Below are 24,756 nucleotides of genomic sequence, written 5' to 3' on the forward strand. Positions count from 1 at the left end.
TGACGGATAGCCGATGATGACGACGACGACGATGGTATTTGCCCCCTTCCTGATTTCTTATTTTTTTGCATATTTGTCACACTTAAATGTTTCAGATCATCTAACAAATTTTAACATTAGACAAAGATAAACAGAGTAAATACAAAATGCAGTTTTTAAATGATGATTTCATTTTATTAAGGGAAAAAAAGCTATCCAAACCTACCTGGCCCTATGTGAAAAAGTAATTGCCCCCTAGACCTAATAACTGGTTGTGCCACCCTTGGCGGCAACAACTGCAATCAAGCGTTTGCAATAACTGGCAATGAGTCTTTTATGTTGCTGTGGAGGAATTTTGGCCCGCTCTTCTTTGCAGAATTGGGGGTTTTCGAGCATGAACGGCCTGTTTAAGGTCGTGCCACAGCATCTCAATTGGATTTAAGTCCTGACTTTGACTAGGCCACTCCAAAACCTTCATTTTGGGTTTTTTAAGCCATTCAGAGGTGGACTTGCTGGTGTGTTTCGGATCATTGTCCTGCTGCATAAAGTGCGCTTGAGCTCGAGGTCTCGAACTGATGGCCGGACATTCTTCTTCAGGATTTTCTGGTAGAGAGCAGAATTCATGGTTCCATCAGTTACGGCAAGTCGTCCAGGTCCTGAAGCAGCAAAGCAGCCCCAGACCATCACACCACCACCACCACGTTTGACTGTTGGTATGATGTTCTTTTTATGAAATGCTGTGTTACTTTTACACCAGATGTAACGGGACGCACGCCTTCCAAAAAGTTCAACTTTTGTCTCGTCAGTCCACAGAATATTTTCCCAAAAGTCTCGGGGATCATCCAGATGTTTTTTGGCAAATGAGAGACGAGCCTTTGTGTTCTTTTTGGTCAGCAGTGGTTTTCGCCTTGGAACTCTCCCATGGATGCCATTTTTGCCTCTTGTCTCTTTCTTGTTGTTGAATCATGGACACTGACCTTAACTGAGGCCAGTGAGTCCTGCAGTTCTTTAGATGTTGTTCTTGGTTCTTTTGTGACCTCCTGGATGAGTCGTCGATGCACTCTTGGAGTAATTTTGGTAGGCTGAATCTTCGCCGGTTCAACCTTCAAAATAAGAGCACACAGCAGCACGTACACATCCTGTCAGGGGCGAAATCATGGACATGAAGCCCAGTCTTTGTATGTATTGGTGATGCTCACCCAGATAGGGTTGCACAGGCTGTAAGCTGAGATATAAAACACCCAGAACAGCATTCTAGATGTAGGTTTTTAAAGTTATTTCATTAAGCAGTGTATTATCAGTTAGTCATTTTGTTTAAATGTGACATTGGCCAGTTGGCTCCTGATTCACTACAAATGGCACGCACAGCTATTATCAACACTTATTATCTGCGCTCTGGTCTCATCTGAACCCGTCTGTGTCCTTCTCCACCCTCCCTCTTTCCCTCAAAGTCCTCCTCCTCCTCCTCATCTGCACCACTGTGCGCTCGGCCAACAGTTGTCTCAAACCTCCATCCATCCAGCCATTCCTCCATGTGCACAGGCCTCCTCCCACCCCACCCCCCGGCAAAGGCAGCATCAAGCGAGATTAAGTGACTCTGTGAGTCATCGAGGTTCCATGTCTTGCAATATTGATCCCGGTATGCCGGGTGAAATAGGGTGATCATCGGAGAAGTAATTATAAAAGGGGCCTCGGCTCCGGCCCTCCTCCGCGCTGTTTTATCAGCGTGCTCATTAAAAGGCATTGGCAGGCAGACGGGGGGCCTATCTCTCCATTTGCCGAGTCGTCGACCGCACCGTAAAAAAAAGTCGGCGGGTCACGGCTCCCGGTGGTGCGATAAGCGGCGCGCGCCAAATTGGAGGAGGACTGATTACGGCCCCCGAGGAGGAGTGTGATGGAGCTCCCGGGCTCCGTCCGAGCTGTCTGCTCCCATTCCGTCCGGCGCTCCGTCTCTTTTAGCCTCCCTCCGTCAGCGCTCGGTTAACTCCGCCTTCACTCTGTTTGGACATCAATCTTCCCTCTGTCTCACGCCGACACGCTCTTTAATTAATCTCTTGGCTGGGATCCAGGGGGGGGGTGAATGCCACCTTTTTGATTGGTTTGACTCTATTAGCCCCATATGCTGAAGGTAGCTTGTTGATACTATGGCAAACACACACACACACACACACACGCAGGGGGGCAAAAAAAAATCCCAAATGGACAAAAGGTTGGGATCTGTGCGCCCCCCTGTGGACGGACACACACACACACACACACACACACACACACACACACACACACACACAGACTGACTTTACTTACAAAAAGCAAAAAGAAAAGTAATAATTAATAATAAAAGAGGTCAACATAACAGAACTAAACCAAAGAGAACTGAGCCGCATTTAAACTGACCTGCCAAACTAGAGACAAGTGGGGGGGGGCAATAATGACATGCCAGTAAAGCACCGCCTAATATCAACTAAAGAAAAAGACAAGTGAAACTATCTGACTGCCCCCCCCCCTCCACCTCGTAGGTGGAGGAGGAACAGGCGCAGTCCAATTTGCAATCAACGCCAATTTATGCAGGTCTCAGGTCAGCGGGGACTCCCCAGGAAACTGGTAACTCAAAGACAACTGAACTAACCCTCGCGGACAAATAAATAACTAAAGTCAATAAAACGAACGCAGCGACATTGACGGTGGAAGCTGACTAAAAAAATGTGTCCAGTTATTTATCCGTTTGTGCACGTGTGGTATAATCTCCACTCAAGGTCCACTTACTCGCTTTCCCCGGAGCTTTCAACAGCCTCGAAGCGAGCGGAATTTGAGGCGAGCACGCACGGGTACGTACTTGTTCATCTTCATCGAGTTACAACAGCGACATCGTACCATTGTTGTATTTCACCCCCCCCCACCCCAAAAAAAAAAAAAGTTTGTGGGACTTGTGGACACGCCAAGTTTGCAAGTCCTGGAACAGGAATGAAGACGGGAGACCGACGGAGCTCGTGATGTATAATATAGCCCGCAAGTGCGCATGCGTTTTATTCTCACTTCCATGTGCTTTTGACTCCTTGACTTTCACGGGAGGTTCCTCCTCTCAAACCAGGGAGAAGTGATGTTACACTGTTGTGCAATTTACCTGCGAACTTCTCAACAAAAAGAGAAGCTGCTTTTGTGGGCTTGCGCGTGAAATATCTCGGCAAATCTCCGATTGGGCTGCCGCGAAACGTTTTGGGGCTCCAGACAACAAAATCCGAATGGCTTTGGTGGCTCGGTCGCCATCGGTCACTTAGGGAGCCGTCAAGGTTGAAGTCCACGTATCATTTACCACTGACCTTTCTTCTAGCGCCACCAGCAGGCCAACGTTTTAATTTGTCCAGGGGGGGGGGGATAATGTGACAACACAGTAAAGTTACAGAAACAACTTAGGCTGGATTTATGGAAAGACTGTGGTTTGGGTTCAGATGACTACTTTGAGCTTCATCGTCACGGTTACAATAATGTCCTTCAGGATGGCGAATGGTGCTTACGAGTCATGCTTAAAAGGGGTTAGGGCTGACTGTTGGTTGTTGACCCACCCACCCATCCATCCATCCATCCCGACCTGCTCCCCATGTGGACGTTGCTTGGGAAGGAATGGACAGGGACACCGCACTCAAACGAGTTATGGTCGGTCTTGGTTCACCGGATGGAAGGCTGTTGGGATAAGTCTGCCATTGGCCGACTATTCCAGTCTGAATTCTCCTCCCCTTATGTTGCCATTTTGCAAGGCCGCCACCGCCGCCGCCAAATGTGACGATTTTCGAACAAGGGTCGGGTTGAGCCTGACCTTTCTCCAGAGAAGACAAGTCTGGAGGTGCGAGACCAGGCGGCAGGGGGAGTCGCTGCAGAGGGAAGAACAGGTTAAATGGAGCAGTCACCGTGGAACAGATGCTGGACGTTCACCCTTCGTGCCAACAGCAGTTTTGTGAGCCGATTGAAAATAAATGGCGACGTGAGTAAAAAGTGGGTGAACTGCGTCCATGTATTCAAACGCACTGCGCCACACTGTTCCTCCTTCACGTCTTCCATTCATTCATTCATTCCATTCAAGGAAGTGGAAGGCGGCACGGACCCGACACGTCCGCCGCGTCTCAACCAACGCCATGACACTGACCACAGAACCCCACCAGCACTTCCCTCGACCAAAAATGCTGAAATAAGCTGAAGACCCTCTCCCCTCTCCCCTCTCCCTTCCTTGACCACTTTGGCGCGGCCTAACAAGGTCACGGAGCTGGAAAATGAGCATAACGTGGGACCTTTTTAATGGCTTCTCATTGAAACGAGCATGTCCACATCATACTAACTGGAACGAACCCGAACCCGAACGCAGGCCTCCCCCACTTCAAACAGTGTGGAGTCGACGCAGAGCTGAAATAATAGCTCGAGCGGAAACATTTGAGAATTACACACACACACACACACACACACACACACACACACACACACACTCACAGACACATCCCAATGATTGCATGTTCTCAGTGATTAGCAGATAAGCCAGCAAACACGCCCTGTCGATGTAAAACAGCAAACAGAGCGCCGCCGCCCCCCCCCCCCTCCCCATCTAACAAGATGATTCCTGACGCCGATAGTGAGCAGACATGTGGACAGAGCAGGGGCAATGCCGGGGGGAGGTTAGCGGGTGGCCGGTGGCAGACACAGTGCTAGGAAAGGCCCTTCTTTGGTATGGAAATGGGGACTGCAGAGAGCAGATATGATAAAATATCTGACTTTCGCACAGAATGCCAGGGGCTGTTTTGACATCTGCTGTGTGCTGCGCAGCTATCTGCCCCCCCCCCCCAAAAAAAAAAACACATGGGAAATCAACATGCGCACATTATTTCAGGCAACATACGCATCGCTCTGCGGCCGGCCCACGCAGCCGCGTGTTTTAAAGGCGCAGCCCGCCCCGGAAGAGCAACCGCCGCCGCTTGTACGACGCATCCTCGGGGGGGGGGCCCCATTTTGCTCCTGTTGCCACGGCTGACCGGCACAATTACAGCCGATGAGACGTCACGTTGAGACATCCGTTGTTGTTCTTCAACACGGGCGGCAAATGTCAGGTGTCGGCCCAGAATGCCCGTCAGAAATTCAACCGCGGCCGTACGGGCACTTTGGACTTCCACATCCTTGTTGAGGTTGTCTGGTTTTTTTTTTTACAGGGGGGTTATGTTGCAGGGGGCCCGGGAGCAGTTGCCAGGTAATCGGCAGAGGCTCCAGGAAGTCACCCCCCTGGCGGAGCTGGTGGGTCCCTCGCGTCTCTGCCAATGTCGATAAGTCAGCCACATTATTCCAAATCCGACATGGCTGCTTTCTTCCCTTGAGGAGTTCTCCTCGATCTCCTCCGTGGGACACCTGCCTACGTCAGGGGCCCGAGGCGGGTTTTTCCCACTGGGCGGCGAACGGCGACGTTCTACAAAACCCGACGGGGAGAACTTGAGAACCGGGACGCCAAACTAACGGGTAGTCTTCAGTTCCACGTGGCGCTGTGACGTCGCGCTCGAACCCCTGGAGGCAGGGAGTCACGAGACTTGGCCCCCGATGAAAGCTGGAGGTTTCCACCTTTCACAGGTTACATCCAAAGTCGCACATCCGTCTTTTAAACTCAGCCCTCGGATTGACAATAACCGAGCCACTTATTTGTGCTACTATTCACCGCCGCCCCCCCCCCCCCCCCTCAAATGGATGGATTTTTATTCTCAAGTGAATAAAAAGAGAAGAAAAACGAGGCATATTACAAACCATGCAGGCATGTGACTGCTGCTGTAACCCCTGCTGTAAAGATTTGGTGGATAAGGTGCACGGGGGGGGTTGTAATGTGAGCCATGAAACAAGACAACAGAATACAGAAGGAGACTCTTGACAAGAAAATGTACTTTAGTTCATGTGAGATGTTTTTTTTTTTGTTTGTTTTTTTATTGTGCTGTGCCTCTTACAGATCAAAAACATGCCAATTCTAGTGAAACATCGCCCTCCTGTGTTCAGCTGCAGAACTGCATCGACAGGGCTGGGAATTGGGGGGGGGGGGGGGGGGGGGTAGTCTTTAACATCCCATTAAAGACATCACCTAACGGAGAACCGATGTCTTAGGTCTGCGTTTCGAAGTCATGAAACAAAATCCGACATGAGTTTTCTTCAGGAAACTGTTGAATCCTGATTATGTTTGAAACAGAAATACTCAACTTGTCAGTTATTTTAACCGACTGTAATGTTGCACTGTGAGCAGCAGAGGGTGCTAAAATACACTATGATGGTGTATTGTTATTGTATGGTTTGGTCGCTTCCAACTCTGTGTCAACAGTTCGTTCCTGTTCCAACGATAGATAAATAAATGGTCCCCCCCGCCCCGCCCCCGAGAGAAAGGCAGACATCATTCAGAGGCAGAAGAGGACCATCTTTATTGATAGTTTAAGTTGACAACCGGAGGGAGTAAAATCTTTTTTTTTTTTTGACACAAGAAGCATCGAGATTCCTGCACACAGAAGTCTACACTCATTCATCAAACAATAAATACAAATCTGAATTATCAGCGCAACAAGTATGACGACGCTGAAACACGGAATTCTGACAGTTTTGAAGAAGTGGCGCATGAAATGTTACACTGTAAATATCCACAGAGTTAAACCCGAGCACCTCCTGATACACTTGACAGCTTTAACTGAGACACTTTAGCGCTTTCATCCCTTTGTATTTGGAAATAGGAAAGTAGTAGTACAGTATATGAATTATGCTGCAAGAGCGTGATGATACAGTATGTGTGGCTTTCCATTGTGCCTCCGAACAAGCTATCTGTCCAACTGGAGACGTCGGGGCACGGCAGGAAAGGGAAAAAGGCCGAACGGAGTTAACAGGGATTATCAGCGAGGCTCACATCCATCCCACTCCTTTTTAAAAAAATATATATATAGCTATACATCCTGCAGGTCTACCCAAACTACACCAACACACGCACGCATAACCCACTACACGGTCGCCGTGGTAATCTGTCAAACGCACCTAAGGATTATCCTGGCAAAACAAGACTCACCACGGTGTTTAGAGAGTCAGGGGTTTCTTCTTGAACCATTTCCGCAAAAAAAAAAAAAACATTTTAAACCCAACACTTCTGCGAGCTCAGACGCACATGCTGTTTGCAATGCAAAACCCCAAATCATTATTTTCCACTGAAATCAATATGAGCAGCATATGAAGCTTCAAAACAGCCTTACTGAGTGAGGTTCGGCTAAAACTAACTAACAGGCCAAGTCAGTGTTCTTCAGGAGTCTCTGAAATGAGGAACACCAGTTTCCTTGTATGTATGTATGTATGTATGTATGTATGTATGCGCGCGCAAGTGTCTGAGTCCTTTTTAAGAGGTCCAGCGCCACCAGGCCACCTTCATGCGGTCCCAGACGGCGTCTAAAGAGTCGTAGGCCGGGCGTACGTCCAGGGCGGAGAACTGGTAGGTGTCCTTGTTGATTTCGCCGTCGTAGTAGTCGATGACGTAGCGCACCTCCTTCCCGCAGCGGTCAATGATCCAGTCGTGGCGGTCGAACGGCAGCTCGTAGCTGAATTCATTGGAAAAAAAAAAAAAGGTGGTGTACTTTAAAGCAAGCATTGCGCAATTACTAAACGTGTTAACCATCAACCTTTGTTCGACAGGCTACGCTCCCTATGCTAGCTGTACAGGGCTAATATAGTACAGTGTCGATATAGTGTGGTGTCCACTGTAACATTACAGAATAGGCTGTCCACAATGAATATATCTTGAGGTTACAGTGACCTTTGACCTTTGGGTCAAAGGCTTCACCTATTAGAGACACGGTCACAATCTCCCATTCTGCTCCTCCGGAGTTATGGTGTTGAATAACGCCCAAAAAACGAAAGGGGGGTTTTTCCCCCATATGGAGGGGCTCGGTTGTGGACTAAAGTTCAGGCGTGATAAAGCATGAAGGAGCTCACCCCATCCAGTGGCGGAGGCGAGCCCTGGGCGAGTACTCCTTGGCTTTCCCACCGAACCTCTTCAAGGTCGGCCCACATGGACATTCGCTGCGAGAAAAAGCAAGATCAAAACCACTCCCACAATCCTACATTTGTCTCAAAATGGTTATGTATTCAAAGGAAAGACTTCCGGTTCAACGGCGCGCAAACTAAACTCACCGCGCGTGCAGGGCCTCCCATTTCAGGATCTCCTGCCAGGCCTGCTCGTTGTTCTTGTTGTGGATCTTAATGATGTTGTTCATGTCTTGAGCAGCGAGGTCGTCCTCGCGCCAGCGCCACCTGCGGCACAAAGGGTTAACTCTCCATGAAAATAGAACACTTTCAAAGCAAGCGACACCATTTGCCGCGGCATCGAACACTGCAATTTGGCCATGGCGGCGTTTGAGCCCCCGCTGTAATGTGCCTCAGTCGGTCTGCTGTTTTCCGGCCCTGTATCAACCAACCAGGAATTATCCTCTCCCCAAGAGGTCACTCACCGGTGGATAGAGCCACATACTATAACTGCAGAAAACTTAAAAAGAGAGCGAGCCTTCACCGAGTATACTGGAGTCTTTCTTGAGCATGACCTACCTTTTGTTTATAATTCTTTTTTTTTTCCCCAGGTCATTTTGCTGTGGCTTAATTGTTAAAGTAAGACTTATGGCCAATTAACTGGCATTTAATGTTTACATTTTCCAATATAAATGATAATGATATAGTTACGTGTGAAAAAGAAAAAAGGAATGGTCGAACTGCAGGAATGCGTGGACTGAGTGTCTGAGCGGTGGACTGACCCTTTCCGCAGCATGGCGTTCCAGAACATCTGCTCGGACGGGTAAACCCACTTCTTCTCTGTGTTGTGACGGGGAATGGAGGACTCCTCTCTGGTGACGGACAGGTCGAAGGGCTGGTCTGGAGCCGGAGTTTGGTTAGGAGGAGGCATCTGTACAAACATACAGGGAGTAAAGACAGTTCATCAACACAATCCTCACTTTAACCTTTAAAAAGGTGACAACACTCATTCCGGAGAGAACAAATCCAAGCTACAAGTAAGAACAACATCTGCGGTATGGGGCATGATTATCGCTTGGCTAACAGACATGCTTTTTAATTTAAAGACGACAATATTGAAGAATGAGAACCGAAGCCATTTCGTGCTAAATGAGCTTTGGCGTTTCCCAAATCACCTGAAAGCATTTAAACCCAGTTTAAAGCCGCCTTAGCTCCATAACAGCTGTGTGATTGAGTCTTACTGACAGTTACAAACATCTCTGCTCATAGCAGTACGAATGTCATTATGCAGAACTTCTCTCCAAATGGTGCTATTTTTTTTTTTCCCGTGTCAAAAGACACTACTTTCGAGCAAGTACCATATTTGCCGGGTCGATGTCACTGTTCATGCCGGCCGCGGCTTTCATGGGACACTCCACGAACTCGTAGGCCCGGTCCTGGTGAGCTGGGCCCGCCTCCGGTTGGTGCATCGGACACTCCGACGGAGGAGACGCTGCAGGGAAACAGGGCCGTCTGATTGGAGGCATAGTGGGTACAGAACCCAGGCCAGTGCCACATACTTTCAACAATACAACAATACTACATTTAATACATACAGTTTACAAAATAAACTGTGACTTAACTGTCAGTGTCTCAAGAAAATCTGTACAGGCATGTCACAAATGACTGAATAGGCCTGCGTGGCACTGATGATTAAAATCCATACCTTTCACAGGCTGAGCTTGGTGCATGGGACACTCCGAAGGGGGAGACACTACGAGAGGCAGATACAGATAAACAAATTACAACAGCCGTCATTCAAAGTGACATGAGATAGCATAATGTGATGATGTGGTGGCAGTCAAATAGCCTCAACCCTCCCGCGGCAGCACCTTTGACAGGCTGGGCCTCTTGGTGCATGGGGCAGCCCTGAGGAGGGGCGGCCACCATGGCCTCTGCCCTGACTGTGGGAGGAGCAGGTGTGGACAAGGAGGCTCCCATCCTGCCCTGTCAAATGTAGGGGAAATAAATAAACACACACACACACACACACACACACACACACGACATTAAAGACAGTCAACACACTTTAAGTCAGATGTACTGGATGCTCCGTCAGCCTCCCAGTTTAAAAGTAGCAGCCCTGCATTAAATACTAATCTGGCACCAATAATCTGGCAGATAAGGAACTGCTATATGTAAATAGCTAGCTAACATGGACGCCACATTACCTAGCTTAATGCATCAGTCCCGTTATCTTGGCAAAGAGAGATGTTTGAAGGGCGAGGAAAGCGTGTTTGTGCACAGACGCAATTCACCAAGAGAGGCACCAGTGCAACAGCAGCAGTAACAGAACGCGAGGACAGCTGACGTTAGGTCGAAAGTTTAGCTTTGAAACATCCCTGCGCTATGCTAACAGTAAGATAAAACATTTATGTTAAGCAGCAGACTCGGCGAATAGGCTGACATCGTATCCTGCCAGGAGTTATCCTTGAGTAACCTCACGGCCAATGTTAGCATCGAAGCTACAGTACCACTACACCTAGCTCTCTTACTTAGCAAAGCAAGCTAACAGCCTGGTTCCAGAATACCCCTGAACCCCCGCCCGCCCCACCGCCCTCCGCCAAACATCTCATCATTTATTCTGCGATTCAAACAGAATGAAAAGAACAGAGAAACGGCAACTGGCAAACTATGCTAAGCGCTGGCGTTCGTTTAAGGTTAGCCAGACTGCCTAGCAGCTATGCTAACGTTAGCGGATACGTTGACTGTCTCCTTTGCTTTTAGAACTGACGTCCTTTGGACGTGGCAGGGTTAATAATACATCCAGGGCGCCTCTTTTAGTTTCTGTCTAATCGACAGGAGGGTGTAAAAAAAAAAAAAAAAAAAAATTAAGAGCGAGAGAAACGACTCATATTAACTAACCTGTTGGAGAGAAGTCGGCTGAGAGAAGCTCTTCGGTCAGGTTACTATCCCAATGTCAACGTGCAGGACAGCGTCGGTGTGTTACCCAGAAGAAGTTGCGCAACGCTGTTACATGTGCCGTCCGTAAACCACATACGTCATCACGCCGAACCTGACAAAAAAAAAAAACGTAAACGTTATGATGCTATATAACATTAGCCATACAGCCTGAATGCAGTCCAATACAATGACAGTTAAATAACCTCCTTCCTCATTGAACGTTAGCCGACAATTGCCGTTTGTCACTTTTTTGGGACCGGCTTTTATGATATTTTTGCCCGCCTCCCTCTCAGATACACGTGGGAACAAATGAAAAGCTACTCCTTTCCCTGTGATTTCATACAACACCAGTTTAACAATAGTTTAACAATGGCTTTATCAGAGTAATAACCTGTTGTTATCATGAAGTCATAACTCTACACCAAAAAAACTGGACAATGCAATGTACAATAAGATTTTAAACCGATGTTACTTTTAGGCACAAACAACCTATAACCCTCTGTTATGACACTAGTTACTCCTTGTGTTACAAAACAGTAGTGGTGGCTGACCACCAGAGGGCGCCAAAACACCACCACCCCTTTACACTGTCATGTAATTACTGTATATTACAGTTAACAGTGACAGTAAATACATTGGCTCAAAGTCGTGTCTCAGTCCAACTGAATTCACCAAGATGGAGCCGCTTATTGAAGAGAAACAAGCGAATTTTTCAATGCTATACATATATAGTCATACACAACAGTACAATACATACATATATATATATGCGTACATATACATTGTTGTTGTGTATATTTTTTACTTCTATTTTTCACTTAAATATTGTAAATGTGTATATTTCTTATTTTTATATTTTGTACATACTTTTAGTCCTAAGTTTATGCTACTTTCTACTCTTGAATGGGAGCTCCAGTACTGTACAGTTTCCCCGGGGGGATCAATAAAGTATTTCTGATTCTGATTCTGATTCTGATTAATGCAAAAAGTATACAACTGTACCCCCCCCCCCCCCCCCCCAAATATCTCAATTTTCCCAAAGTATCTCTGTAGCAGAAGTGACCCCTATAATGTACTGCTGCTGTGACCTTTGACCCTGAAATTCCTGAAACTCTTCTTATTGTATTTCAAATGCACTGCTAATGATAGCAGTAGAAGTAATTCTTGTATTTATATTATTTATTTCTGCATTATTTCTTTATTACATAACCCCTCCCCAATACTGAACCTTGTTTGATCATCTATTAATCATTTCCCGTGTGACCTACCACTGACTGGATTAACATGCCATGGGGGCCTCCAGGGTGTGAATGAGCTATGGGCCCTTATTGAGCCTCTCTTCCTCTCCCACTCTCTGTCCATTTGTGAATGTCTCCTGTCCCATCAAGTAAGAGCGCACATGCACACTAGCACGTGGCAGTTTGTTCCTTAAAGCTTCAGAAATCAAGCAGGACTACATTGTTTTTCAATTTTCACATATACATTTTGGAATTAAGCACCATGTAAGAAAACTATCAACCGAAATAATAACGGACATACAGGGCCAGCTGTTTTTGGTTTAACAGACTGAACAGAATGATGTAAATACATTCCCAAAGGTCTGACAACTTTGTACTAATTTCTAAAAACATGCTGTACCATCTTGGTTGAAACGTCTATTTATGGCCAAGTATTTCTTACATATTTTTATCACCAGGTGATGTAGCTAGCGTCTTTATCAACAAAGTAAACAGTTTAAGATCTTGCATGCAATTAGATTATGTTACTCTTACACCTTTTTTTTTGTCTTGTTTGATCATAAAGCAGGTCTGGGTGCTGTGTAAATACTGTGAAAGCATCAAAAACGCTCAGTCCACGGAGAAATGAAACACAGCCCGTATTCAGTCGCCTTTAAAACGAGCCGCCGGGACTTCCGTGAGGTTGTGATGTCACAACTATACAGTCACCCCACTCGGCCACGCCCCCCAGCAGGTCATCTGCTCCAATCAAAGCACCACCCACCAAGTACAGGGACATGGCCGCTCTGACATCAGAGGGAAAACCAGAAATTATTTTGTCCATAAAACGTGATCCAGTTTCACCAAAAAATCAGTTCTAAAAACTGTGCGTTTTTGTGCAGTAATCAGTGAGACCCGGCCCCCAGAAACACCCTTGAACTGTGAATCATGCTAAGCTGCTCTAGTGGAGTCCCAGAATAAAAATATAGAGCTGGAAATGAGCATCATATGGGACCTTTAAAACATCCCCGATAGAAACGACTTCCTGAGGACCTCTCTCCATTTTTCTCCCGTAGATGGGTTAGATTGTTTTCTTTCTGGTTCGCAACCTCCGAGAGGTAAAAGCACACTCCCCCGCGCTGAGCAACGTACTTTTTTACAATGGTTAACACATACGGGTGACAGGAAAATAGTTGGGGGCTGTACTCCTGGATTTGACCGCAGCATTCTTACTGCCAAGCTGCAAATGTTATGGTTTTTCGCCATTTATTGTCGTGTGCCAGATTGGATTGACCAGTTTCCGTGACGGGAATGCTCGGAAATGCTCTGCGTTGCGTTCCGTCTTACTGGGGGTCAAGGGGGTCGAGCGCTGCTGCTGAGCAACGTCGAAAACGAAACCTTCAGACTGCAGAGGGCAGAGCAGACCAGGATAGTTCTTTCACGGCCAAATGTCATTTGGAATGATACGCCGCATGTCTTTTGTGAAGAACTGCCGCGGGTGTAGTGCATATCGAGTGAGCACTGGACATCTGGCGGTGCCAAGCTCACAAACCAACTGTTTTCTTCTGCTTTGAATATGCTCCCCCACCAACATCAGACGGACCAAAAGTAGATTTCCTTTAAAAAAGAAATTTAAAAAAAAAAGACACCAAAAGAGAAGTTTGCTGAATCTCACAAAGATGTTATTGTGGTTGTGGCTGACCATTTTTTCGCTCTTGTTTCAATTGTAGGCCGCTAATGTTTCGTGTGTGCGGTCATTCCGCTTATTTCTAATCTTTGCATTTGGCTTGTTTGGCCTTTCACGTCTTTACTGATGCTGCGGGATTTTGAAATTGTTCCTCGTCAGTATTGCTTCCCAGGAAGAGCCGATGGGGGTCCAAGTAAAGAATAAAGCGGAGCTAAGGAATGCGGCTGTATTATGATTAAAAAATGAACAATAATAATAACTGTTCCGTCGCTTTTTAGCCGACCATTAAAGGGTTCTAAATTGCATATTGTTCTTCAGTGATGCGTGTTCCCAAATAACTTTTTGGGAATTCATCCGGCAGCCACAATACACAGTGAACTGATCGACACAATCCACGAGTTTTACCCAAGACAGTGAAACCACCTTGTTAATCCTTAATTACTACCGTTTGTACTTTTATTAGAATTTTCCCAAAGCGGCACAGTGTTCCAAATGTTTGCAACACAATTATGCTTTTGTGCTCTCGCGGTTGTAAACACTTGACGACAGACATGAACATTGTGGCATTACTTGGATGTCAGTGGATACTGCTTTGGGTTTGGCTCCATTAGCTGTTTGCATGGTGTGATTAATCGGAGTTCTGGCGTGAGAACGCAAACCCTGTAGTCCCTGTGCCAGTCTCCTCCAAGCGCTCTGGTAGAGAGTGGTGATGCCTTTTTGTTGTAAAGTTGCAGGGTTTGAGTTTTCAAGACAAATAGGTACCTGCTATCGTAAAAAAAATGCGAATACCATATCCTTCTAGCAAGCAAACAGTTGAGGTTTTTGATGATGCCTAAGCCTTTTTCCCCTCCTTAAGGACTGTTTGAACGTTTCACTCGCAGACCAAATCCGACGAAAAAAACCTCCGGACCACATATTCGTGAGGAGCATGTGAAACCCAACGCCAGCCTGACTGATTAAACTCTGGCTTTTCACACAGGTCGCTTCATTCATGGCGAACATATTGAGAATGGCGGAAGAGTTTCCTAATTTCTTCCAGAACTCCCCGCACATATACAAGACACACACACACAGCAAGTCGGTGCCAGGAGTGAGACTATTCTCTCGTGCTGCCACTTTGCCGTAGGGAGGCACCTCTGCAGGAGCTTCATGTGTGGGTCCACGCATGATTGTGATTTCGCCACAGCTGTGATACGTATTACTATGATACTGTTGTAGTAAAAGTTTTATAATTACCCTCAACCCACTCACACACCCACACACACACAATGTTTACTCACATGCATCTGCCATCTGCTTATGTGTTGCTCCATTTGCTTTCATTCAGAGTGTTTTGAAGCATTCTCTGAGGCAAAAAAAGACGAGTGCAAACCAAATGCCAACCAAAGTGCACCTGTCACGGGACGGCTAAAGTACAACTTGAAGCCATATTTTAGCATGGATAAAGGTCAAAGCAGCAGAGGGGTGGACAAAAGGAGCATGACTTGAACTCGAGTCAGACTCAAGTCGTGAATCTGGTGATGTAAGGCTGGACTTGTTGGTCTTGACTTGAGATTTACCCATGTTGATTTGGGATTTGTTGGTTTTTGACTTGGGACTTGACTCTGGACTTACTCATGTTCACTTAGGACTTGTTGGTCTTGATTTGAGATTTACCCCTGTTGACTTGGGACTTGTTGGTTTTTGACTCGGGACTTGACTCTGGACTTACTCATGTTCACTTAGGACTTGTTGGTCTCGATTTGAGATTTACCCCTGTTGACTTGCGACTTGTTGGTTTTTGACTCGGGACTTGACTCTGGACTTACTCATGTTCACTTAGGACTTGTTGGTCTTGATTTGAGATTTACTCCTGTTGACTTGGGACTTGTTGGTTTTTGACTTGGGACTTGACTCTGGACTTACTCATGTTCACTTAGGACTTGTTGGTCTTGATTTGAGATTTACTCCTGTTGACTTGGGACTTGTTGGTTTTTGACTCGGGACTTGACTCAAGACTTACTCATGTTCACTTAGGACCTGTTGGTCTTGACTTGGGACTCACCCGTGCCGACTTGGGACTTGTTGCTCTCGATTTAGGACTTACCCGTGTTGACTTAGGACTTGTTGGTGTTGACTTGGGATTTACCCATATTGACTTGGGATTTGTCGGTCTTGACTTGGGATTTAGCCCTGTTGACTTGGGACTAGTTGATCTTGACTTGGGACATGACTTTGGACTTCATAGCCAAGACCTAAGACTTATTTGTGACTTGTTAAACAATTATCTAGTCCCACCTCACAGATCAGTTCAATTGTATAGACCTATTGACCATTTTACTTGTTTCAAACATACACATTCAAAGAGCGCCAATACACTTACTATGTGTTTGCATATGCATGATGGCCACCCCGCGTCCCCTGTGGCCCACAGAAATGAACGCATTTGCAGGATTAACTATCGCCAAATAAGAACCTTGATATCCCCAGATTATGGTCAATAACAACGTTTTTAAACGTCCAGCGCCAAAGTCTTTAAAATTACACATTTCTACAAAACAAGAGAAACCTTTCACGTTGCACATAGTTGGCGTATTAGCGTAGCCAGTCAGGTGGTCGGTTAGTCCCATCCTTCCCGCCAGCCTTCCAGAGCTCAAACTGCTGTAGGTTGCGTCGTGTACATCAGATCAGGTGTATTTGGGATATGTCACAGAGTTTGAACCCCGTCTGTAAAGAAAGTGGGATTCAGCTGAAGTGTAACAGGCCTCTTTTGGCCTGCGTCACAGACTTTGTTCTGCATGGCTTTGTACTGCTGATTAATTCCAGCGCATCCACCGCTGGGACTGAAATGATGATGAATGTGTTATTTTTCGGCGTGCTATTTTTGAGACGTTTCCTTCACTCAGTCAGTCCTTTTTTTTTTTTTTTTTTTTTTAAATTTTAATCTGTTTTCGTTTCCCCTCGCTCTGCCTTTGATCAGACACATGAGGGGACGAGCGCGTCTGTTTTCTCCTGGAGAAACTCAGCGGGGCGCCTGTATTTACACAGACTGGCCCTTTGGAGCAGGAAGGGGGGTGGGGGGGGGCTCTTAAATACTGTAGGAGCACAACGGTGAGAGACGATTTACCTGCATTATATGGTCATTTTCTGGCACATTGAATGCCACAAAGGCCAACATCAGGTCAGCATAGTCGAGCATCGAAGACGTCAACTCATTTCCTTGATGCATTTCGCATAAATTCAATTCATGTTTTTGCAGAAGGGCAAGAGAAGGTAATGTATGCACGTGTGTTTGGCCTATTCAATCGCTTTCTTTGGCCGCGTCTCTTAAAACTGTGTTTATAAAAACGATGGAGTTGTATGGTATTTATAACCCCTCCCCTTGCATGAGCTGCTCCAGATTCAAAACGCAAGGCTTCATCGTTGACATTGGCGATGTGAAATCCTCGCCACAAGGTCACAAATCCTTTGTGCTCCTCTATGGGCCGTGACAGTTCCATTTCCAGCCCCTGAATATGGTTAGCAACCAGACTGGAGCCAGGCGGTAGTTATATGCGAGGGCTGTAGTCCACGGTGAGCTGGGTTGCGGTTATATAAAGTCAATGGCAATGCCTGTTCCAGTGCCACGCAATGACTTGATCCATGCAAGCTATGAACTGTGCACTTCCCATCCTGATATACGCCGCATACTACGGCTACTTTTGGTTGATTTCGCTCATTCGAATGATTATTTAAACATATTTGTGTTTCTGACATTATACAACCCAATTATACTTTGGGCGAAACAATCAAGGGCTGACTTTCGGTCTTTTTTTTTTTTTTTGCTCATGAAAATATCTCCAAACACTGTTTCTTACTGTCCAGCTGCCATAATTAAGATAACAGTTGTTACCATACAGCAGCAATACGCAATACAGCAATACGCTTACAAGCGTCTATTTTTGGACTTTTTGGCCCTAGGTTTTGCCTTGCAGGCAGGCTGTCCAGATACTTGTTAGCAATGTTAGCGAATATGTACTATTTATTTATTTCATTTATTTTTGTGCGTGTGTGTGTGTGTGTGTGTGTCTTTCTCCACCTCACAAGTTCTTTTAGGCCTTTTGAAATTCACTTAATAATTCTTCTTAGGGGTTTGTATTGTTATTGTATACCATTTTACTGTTGTATTATTTTATCGTTGTCCTGAAATGTTTTAAGCCTGGTTCAACCATGCAAAGTACTTTGTAAGTTGTTTTTTTTTTGAAAGGAGCTTTATTAATACATTGTTGTTGATTTCCAGCTATCGCCTGATGACTGATTCATCAATTCGTAGAATTCCAGTGCAATTTGATCCCGTCGGCCTGGATACGATTACAGTTTCAAGCAAGTGTTTTGTCAAAAGACTTTTGCCAAACGCTCTCTCATTGAACGCCGAATGCACCAACTCTGTGTTCACGTGGCCATCTGACGTGACTGCAAACACTCTCACCTTCGTGCTGACAGCGTGGGCTCTAAACCACAGTTTCCTGTCCAAATGCAAATGGGTATGTAAATACATTTGACTAGGAAATGACACGGTGTAGGTTTCTGAAAGTCTCTCTGCTCATCCAGACTCTGCACACCCCCCGCCCCCCCCCCCACCCCCCCCCCCCCACGCGCGCCGACCTCCACCGAGTATAAACAATAGAAGAATTGCAGAGGGAGACAAAGAAAAAAAAAAAACACTTGTCTATATTGAGTCTTTGGGTTATTTCTGGCTTAAAGCGGTCTGGCAACAGCTTCTCGCCACAAACTGAGTGTTGGGTCTAACTGTGATTTTTTCTTCTTCTTCTTCTTCTGTGGTTTGGATCATGCCAGTTTTAGCTGGAAATTACAGCTCATGTGCTGTCAGTCAGGAGGGCAGGGTTTTGGCTGAGAAGGAATGGTGCAGCATCACAGCAACTGCAGCGCTTACTTACTGGTGACAGTATGGGGACAGCTGTTTATTTTTTTTTTTTATAGCATCTTTCAGCGCTAAATGTTTTGCAACCTTTGCAGCCGTCCGCCGTTTTCATCAAACAAGCTCTGATAAACCCACCGTACACGACCCGCCCAGCAGACAACTGTCATTCATTTATTCTAATGCATTGTTATCATTTGAACTAAAATGAAAGGGGACATATCAGTTGCATGACACATATAACTGATACGTTGTTTGGTAGCTTATTTAGCAAGCCAGTGCAACGCAGGTTTTGCGTCCGTGCATGTAGATAAGAAGGTAAACAGATTAGCCATTAAAGCTAATGTATGCCGTTGATCAAAGGCTCAGGCTGGTTGTATAGCCGTCATAACGTTAGCTTTAAGGCACAATTTCGGGAGCGGGAAATAAATGAAACAGACATCCGCCGTCTACACGCTGCGTTAAGTCAGGGTGTTTCCACAGAGACATGTGGCCAGCTGTGTCCGCCCTATTTATATGGCAGCGGGTTAAATATAGCCGCGCAGAGCAACGGACTGGTAATTGAGGCCCCTTCAAAGTGTCTTTTTATAAGTGCTTTTCAAACACAGGGTAAAGGCCGCTGTGGCTGGATGCATTATTTGCCACGCTGAAGGCGTGTAACAGACGGGCTGCTGATGTCATCTGTTACGACAGAGCTGGAGAAGTCGCGTAGGGGTCGAAGGTCGAAGGCCCCGACACACACACACACACACACACACACACATCTTCATTTGAGTTAGCTGTCACGAAAACATATGATGTCATCGTCTATTTCTCAATGGTTTGGGTGATATCAAAGCGTTGACTTATATTCATCTTCCAGCATCCAGCGGACATGGATCAGCATCAGCGCCGACTTGTGCTTCTGGCCGCCTAACGCGGCCCCACTCTAATGCCTCACTTCCGCTGCCTGGTTACGGCTCGGCTCGACTCAACTTGAATCGCTTCAGGTGCCAGGTACTTTACTCTGGATTTCGTCTCCCACTGCAGATAGTAAAAGCGTGAAGCTGCCGTGTGACGCCGTCCCCAGCGTGGCACAAGCGCAGGAACTCACGCTGGATCCATTCATCCGCAACCAAAAAAAGAAATGAAGGAACGTCTGCGCTTCTGGGTAGAGAAGAAAAATTGCGGTGGCTACTGATGGTAGCTTGGTTAAAAGCTCGGCTCACTTGGAACCTCGACCAGGTACTATCCACAACTTCTGCCGAGGGAAAACCAAGCAAGAACGGTTCCAAACGAGTCGAGTTTAAGTTGACCGGCAGGTGTGGAACCTCAGCAGCAGGTGTAAGTGATAGGCAGCAATCAGGAAGCCCAGGCCCAGGAACGCCACACACACACACACACACTCACACACACACACAAACAGAGGAAAACACACAGGGGGACTTGAGGCACGTGCCTCGCAATAATACAACTGTTAGAAAATAAGTGACCTTACTGGTGGTGTAAGGATGCAGCAGGTCAGAGATGTACACAGGTGTGCCTGACCATGCAGGGCTCTATATGTGAAAACAAGAACCTCAGTATGAGTCCTCAACTTGGTGGGAAGCTCGCGTAAAGAGGACGAGATGGGTGTGGGATGTGAGTTCGCCTGCTGGACCTGGTCGGCAGCAGCGGTGCGGCGTGGTGCTCGGGACCATTTGCAGGCGGCCCAGGGACGGATTGCAAGTAGTCTAGCCGGGACGATGTAAAAGTGTGAGAATGACCATCTCTAACTCCGGTTGTGACACAGCAGACCCGAGTTTGGCAATGTTTCTTCGATGGAAGAAACATGTGAGGGGCAAAGAGCTGCAGAATCTGGTGATAATCCTCTGTGGGTTCGCCATTTTATCCACTGTTCACAAAAAAAGACTGATTGAGTGCAGCTTGTAGTTGGTTAGGTTATTTACACAAGTTGTTGTTACTTGGGGAGGTGACGAAAAGTTTTGAAATAGCATCATGTGTTCTAACCCTGCTGTCAGTCATTGCTGTAAATCCCCAGGATTTTACCGTCTGAGTGGAAAAGCAGAGGAAGCGGAACATGGTAAGGTGAACAATTGCAAAATGCTCTCACGCAAACCTGCATGGAATCCGATTAAAATGTCACGTAAGAGCCAGTGTGGGCTAACAGCCTCCCATAGACAACCAGTGCAGCACTGAGGTAGACTGCTGTATTCTAAATCCATCCATGAATACATGCCACTCCAACGCCACATATTTCTTGTTCCTTGTAACTGTGGTCAGCGGTGCACAGAGCACGGCCGCTGACTTTTGGCAAAATCCCGGGCCAGAGGCGTGAATGTCTGCGCGAGTTCACCCAAAGTTCTATCCAAAAAGTCGTTGGGATATTTCAGTCTGAACCAGTGGTGGGTGGGACATGACCATGCACAGAGCCACGCCACTGGCAACGGCTCAGACTGGCGGACCGGCAAAAGGCAAGATCGCAAATCACCTGAAATTGCATGCGTGCGTAAATTGCATGCTGCATGGGAAAAGCTGTAGAAACAGTGCTCTGAGCTACATGCTGAAAAAAACAACACCCACAACTCCAGGAATACAGTATCAATGACTGAAGTCTTTAGTCAGGGACATGGTCAACATGGACATGTATACATTCATCAGGTTATTGAATGACTGGGGCTGCCACGCTCCAGCTCTTGTATTCATTACTGGTGTGTTGCGTAACAGCTGAGAATTACATGCAGCCAGTTTGCTCTCTGCAAACGGGAAAAAAAAAAGAAGCAGCGGACGGCCTCTGATCCCAACAGTCGCCTCGGTACGAATGAAGGCCATGTGTATGTACATATGTGCTGCCCACATTGCTGTTTTGGAGTGCTGCACGCACATGTAAGGAGGTATTTATTAAGCGTGTGTACCACACACACACACACACACACACACACACTCACACTAGCAGATGTGGGCCTCAGAACATTCAATCCCTCTACATGATGTTCGGTATGCTGGAAGGTTTCCTGAGAGTTGTGAGGCCTTGGACCTGCTGGTAACAGTCAAACACAGAGGTTTTTTTTTTTTGTTGTTGTTGTTGTTGTTTCACCAGTTTCTTAGTTGTTTGTCTTTGGAAGGCATCCATTTAACTTCTCCTTAAAACTAGTCAGGCGTGGAGCTGTGTCTTTGTTTAGTTGCATCATGGAAGCTAAAGTTTTAACTTTCTAAGTAGAGCATAAAGGGGTGTTACAGCCCAAAAATCCTGGAGGGGAGAGAGGCAACAGCAAGGTGATCAGGGATTTAGAATTAGAGTAGGGCAGATCAGAAAGAATAGAACATTTTCCCCAACATGTTGGTCACATGATGCTCGTAGCAGGTTTTGAGCCCCATGGCAAGCACGAGTGTTTTTGGACTGTTCTCAGTCCATGATACGGCCACGAAAAGTGACCAATTTTTTTATGCCCAGAGGCCCGGCTAGCTCAGTCGGTAGAGCATGAGACTCTTAATCTCAGGGTCGTGGGTTCGAGCCCCACGTTGGGCGTTGATGTTTTAGGGTACAGCACATCAGAAAGATGATGAAATATCAAGTTCCTGAGTGGTCTACAAGCGCTACACTGATATTGTAGCCTCCACCCTTGTGAGTGTTCTCAGTCCATGATACGGCCACGAAAAATGACCAATGATCTTAAGATCAGAAGCCCCGATAGCTCAGTCGGTAGAGCATGAGACTCTTAATCTCAGGGTCGTGGCTTCGAGCTGGTGTTTCAGGGTACAGCTGATCCGAAAGGCTAGGCCACTAGTCAAAATCAGAATCAGAAATACTTTAATGCAGACCCTAGGCCCAACCCTTGCTCCACATTGGCAATTGGGTTTTTCCTGAGGGTCATTCAGACACTTGGATGAGCCGAGGGTGAAGACTACCTGAGGTTGGGTCACAAATTCCTGAGTGGTCTACAAGCAATGACACAACTTTAGCCAAACTAGACCATTAGTAAAAACACAAACCCTTGCCCTACATTGGCGATTATTTTTTTCCTAAGGGTGATTGAGACACTCGGATGAGCCGAGGGTGATGACTGCCTCAGGTTTGGTCTCTTCCCAGAAGATGTTGGTCATCTGATGCTCGTACCAGGTTTTGAGCCCCATGGCAAGCACTAGTGTTTTTGGACTGTTCTCAGTCCATGATACGGCCACGAAAAATGATAAAAAATTTTATGATCAGAAGCCCGGCTAGCTCAGTCGGTAGAGCATGAGACTCTTAATCTCAGGGTCGTGGGTTCGAGCCCCACGTTGGGCGCTGTTGTTTTTTGATCAGAAAGGCTAGGCCACCAGTCAAAATGCAGACCCTTGGCCTACCCCTTACCCCACATTGGCAATTGGGTTTTTCCTGAGGGTCATTCAGACACTTGGATGAGCCGAGGGTGAAGACTACCTCAGGTTGGGTCTCTTCCCAGAAGATGTTGGTCACCTGATGCTAGTGGAAGGTTTTGAGCCCCATGGCAAGCACTAGTGCTTTTGGACTGTTCTCAGTCCATGATACGACGACAAAAAGTGACCAATTTTTTTATGATCAAAAGCCCGGCTAGCTCAGTCGGTAGAGCATGAGACTCTTAATCTCAGGGTCGTGGGTTCGAGCCCCACGTTGGGCGTTGATGTTTTAGGGTACAGCACATCAGAAAGGCTAGGCCACTAGTCAAAATCAGAATCAGAAATACTTTAATGCAGACCCTAGGCCCACCCCTTGCTCCACATTGGCAATTGGGGTTTTCCTGAGGGTCATTCAGACACTTGGATGAAGGTGAAGACTATCTGAGTTTGGGTCACAAATTCCTGAGTGGTCTACAAGCAACGACACAACTTCAGCCAAACTAGACCATTAGTAAAAACGCAAACCCTTGCCCTACATTGGCAATTCTTTTTTTTCCTGAGGGTTATTCAGACACTTGGATGAGCTGAGGGTTAAGACTGCCTCAGGTTGGGTCTCTTCCCTATGGCAAGCACTAGTGTTTTTGGACTGTTCTCAGTCCATGATACGGCCACGAAAAGTGACCAATTTTTTTATGATCAGTAGCCCGGCTAGCTCAGTCGGTAGAGCATGAGACTCTTAATCTCAGGGTCGTGGGTTCGAGCCCCACGTTGGGCGCTGGTGTTTTGGGGTACAGTTGATCAGAAAGGCTAGGCCACCAGTCAAAATGCAGACCCTTGGCCTAACCCTAGCCCCACATTGGCAATTGGGTTTCTCCTGGGTGTCATTCAGACACTTGGATGAGCCGAGGGTTAAGACTGCCCCATGTTGGGTCTCTTCCCCAATATGCCATGAACACGTTGGTAGCAGGTTTCGAGCCCCATGGTCGACCCTAAATAGGCGCTAGTGCCAGTTAATCAAAGATATCATTATGCTGATATTGTAGCTGAATCACTTCATTTTCATGGTGAATTAGAAAATGGTCAGATTTGGCCCACGGGCCGCAAGTTGAGTATCACTGCCCTAAACTGTATGCACTTAAAATGAATTCATGTCAGTTATTATAGTTTCACAAGTTTTCATCACAGAATAAAAACTAAACCAAATTTCACACAAACATCTCAAATCACTGCTGCAGCACTATCCACTTGTCACTTTTTACCATGTTTCATCATGTGTTTTCAGAATATGGCTAAATGCATTGTTTTTTATAGCGTATGCCAGTTTGAACCTACTTTCTATGATATATGAAATGAATTAACATCATAAGGATTTACCTAAATTCTATTTTGTCAATAAAAAGTTGGGAAAAATGGGTTTAATCCCTGACCTTTGGAGGACCACAATCCTTTTGGAAGAACTAGAGTTTTGGAAGATGGTTGTCAGATAAATTTATTGTGTAAGATCATCAGATTGCTTTACACAGACACAAAAATAAAGACCAAAATAAATAAATTGGAACAATGCAAATGGAGCCAGATCTTATTAGCGTTTGTGTTTTTCAGCTAAATGTCAACTGGGAAGGCACACTAAGAGGCTAGGCCAGTTGTGGTTCTGTTCTCAGTTAACATAAAATGTGATTTGAGTTTTGTCATGGCTTTCATGA

At 46.2% G+C, this 24,756-nt stretch overlaps 1 protein-coding gene and 4 non-coding genes across 5 annotated transcripts; 4 read left to right on the top strand and 1 right to left on the bottom strand.

The window, feature by feature from the left end:
• Window positions 1-6,376: 6,376 nt before the first annotated feature.
• On the bottom strand, window positions 6,377-10,973 carry hccsb (holocytochrome c synthase b). Its single transcript, XM_070928040.1, has 8 exons — window positions 10,879-10,973; window positions 9,846-9,960; window positions 9,680-9,727; window positions 9,333-9,466; window positions 8,757-8,905; window positions 8,143-8,262; window positions 7,945-8,031; window positions 6,377-7,550 (listed from the first exon to the last, which is right to left on the bottom strand). Exons 2-8 carry the CDS (start codon window positions 9,952-9,954, stop codon window positions 7,352-7,354), a joined length of 846 nt encoding a protein of 281 aa, XP_070784141.1. The 5' UTR covers window positions 9,955-9,960; window positions 10,879-10,973; the 3' UTR covers window positions 6,377-7,351.
• Window positions 10,974-22,153: 11,180 nt separating this feature from the next.
• Window positions 22,154-22,226, top strand: trnak-cuu (transfer RNA lysine (anticodon CUU)). The gene has a single exon. It is a non-coding gene; the product is annotated as a tRNA-Lys (tRNA).
• A 683-nt stretch (window positions 22,227-22,909) lies between these two features.
• trnak-cuu (transfer RNA lysine (anticodon CUU)) lies at window positions 22,910-22,982 on the top strand. Its single transcript has one exon. It is a non-coding gene; the product is annotated as a tRNA-Lys (tRNA).
• Window positions 22,983-23,261: 279 nt separating this feature from the next.
• trnak-cuu (transfer RNA lysine (anticodon CUU)) lies at window positions 23,262-23,334 on the top strand. The gene has a single exon. It is a non-coding gene; the product is annotated as a tRNA-Lys (tRNA).
• Window positions 23,335-23,755: 421 nt separating this feature from the next.
• On the top strand, window positions 23,756-23,828 carry trnak-cuu (transfer RNA lysine (anticodon CUU)). Its single transcript has one exon. It is a non-coding gene; the product is annotated as a tRNA-Lys (tRNA).
• Window positions 23,829-24,756: the final 928 nt, after the last annotated feature.

Source organism: Enoplosus armatus, chromosome 21 (assembly GCF_043641665.1).
Source record: "Enoplosus armatus isolate fEnoArm2 chromosome 21, fEnoArm2.hap1, whole genome shotgun sequence".
Classification (NCBI taxonomy): Eukaryota; Metazoa; Chordata; class Actinopteri; order Centrarchiformes; family Enoplosidae; genus Enoplosus; species Enoplosus armatus.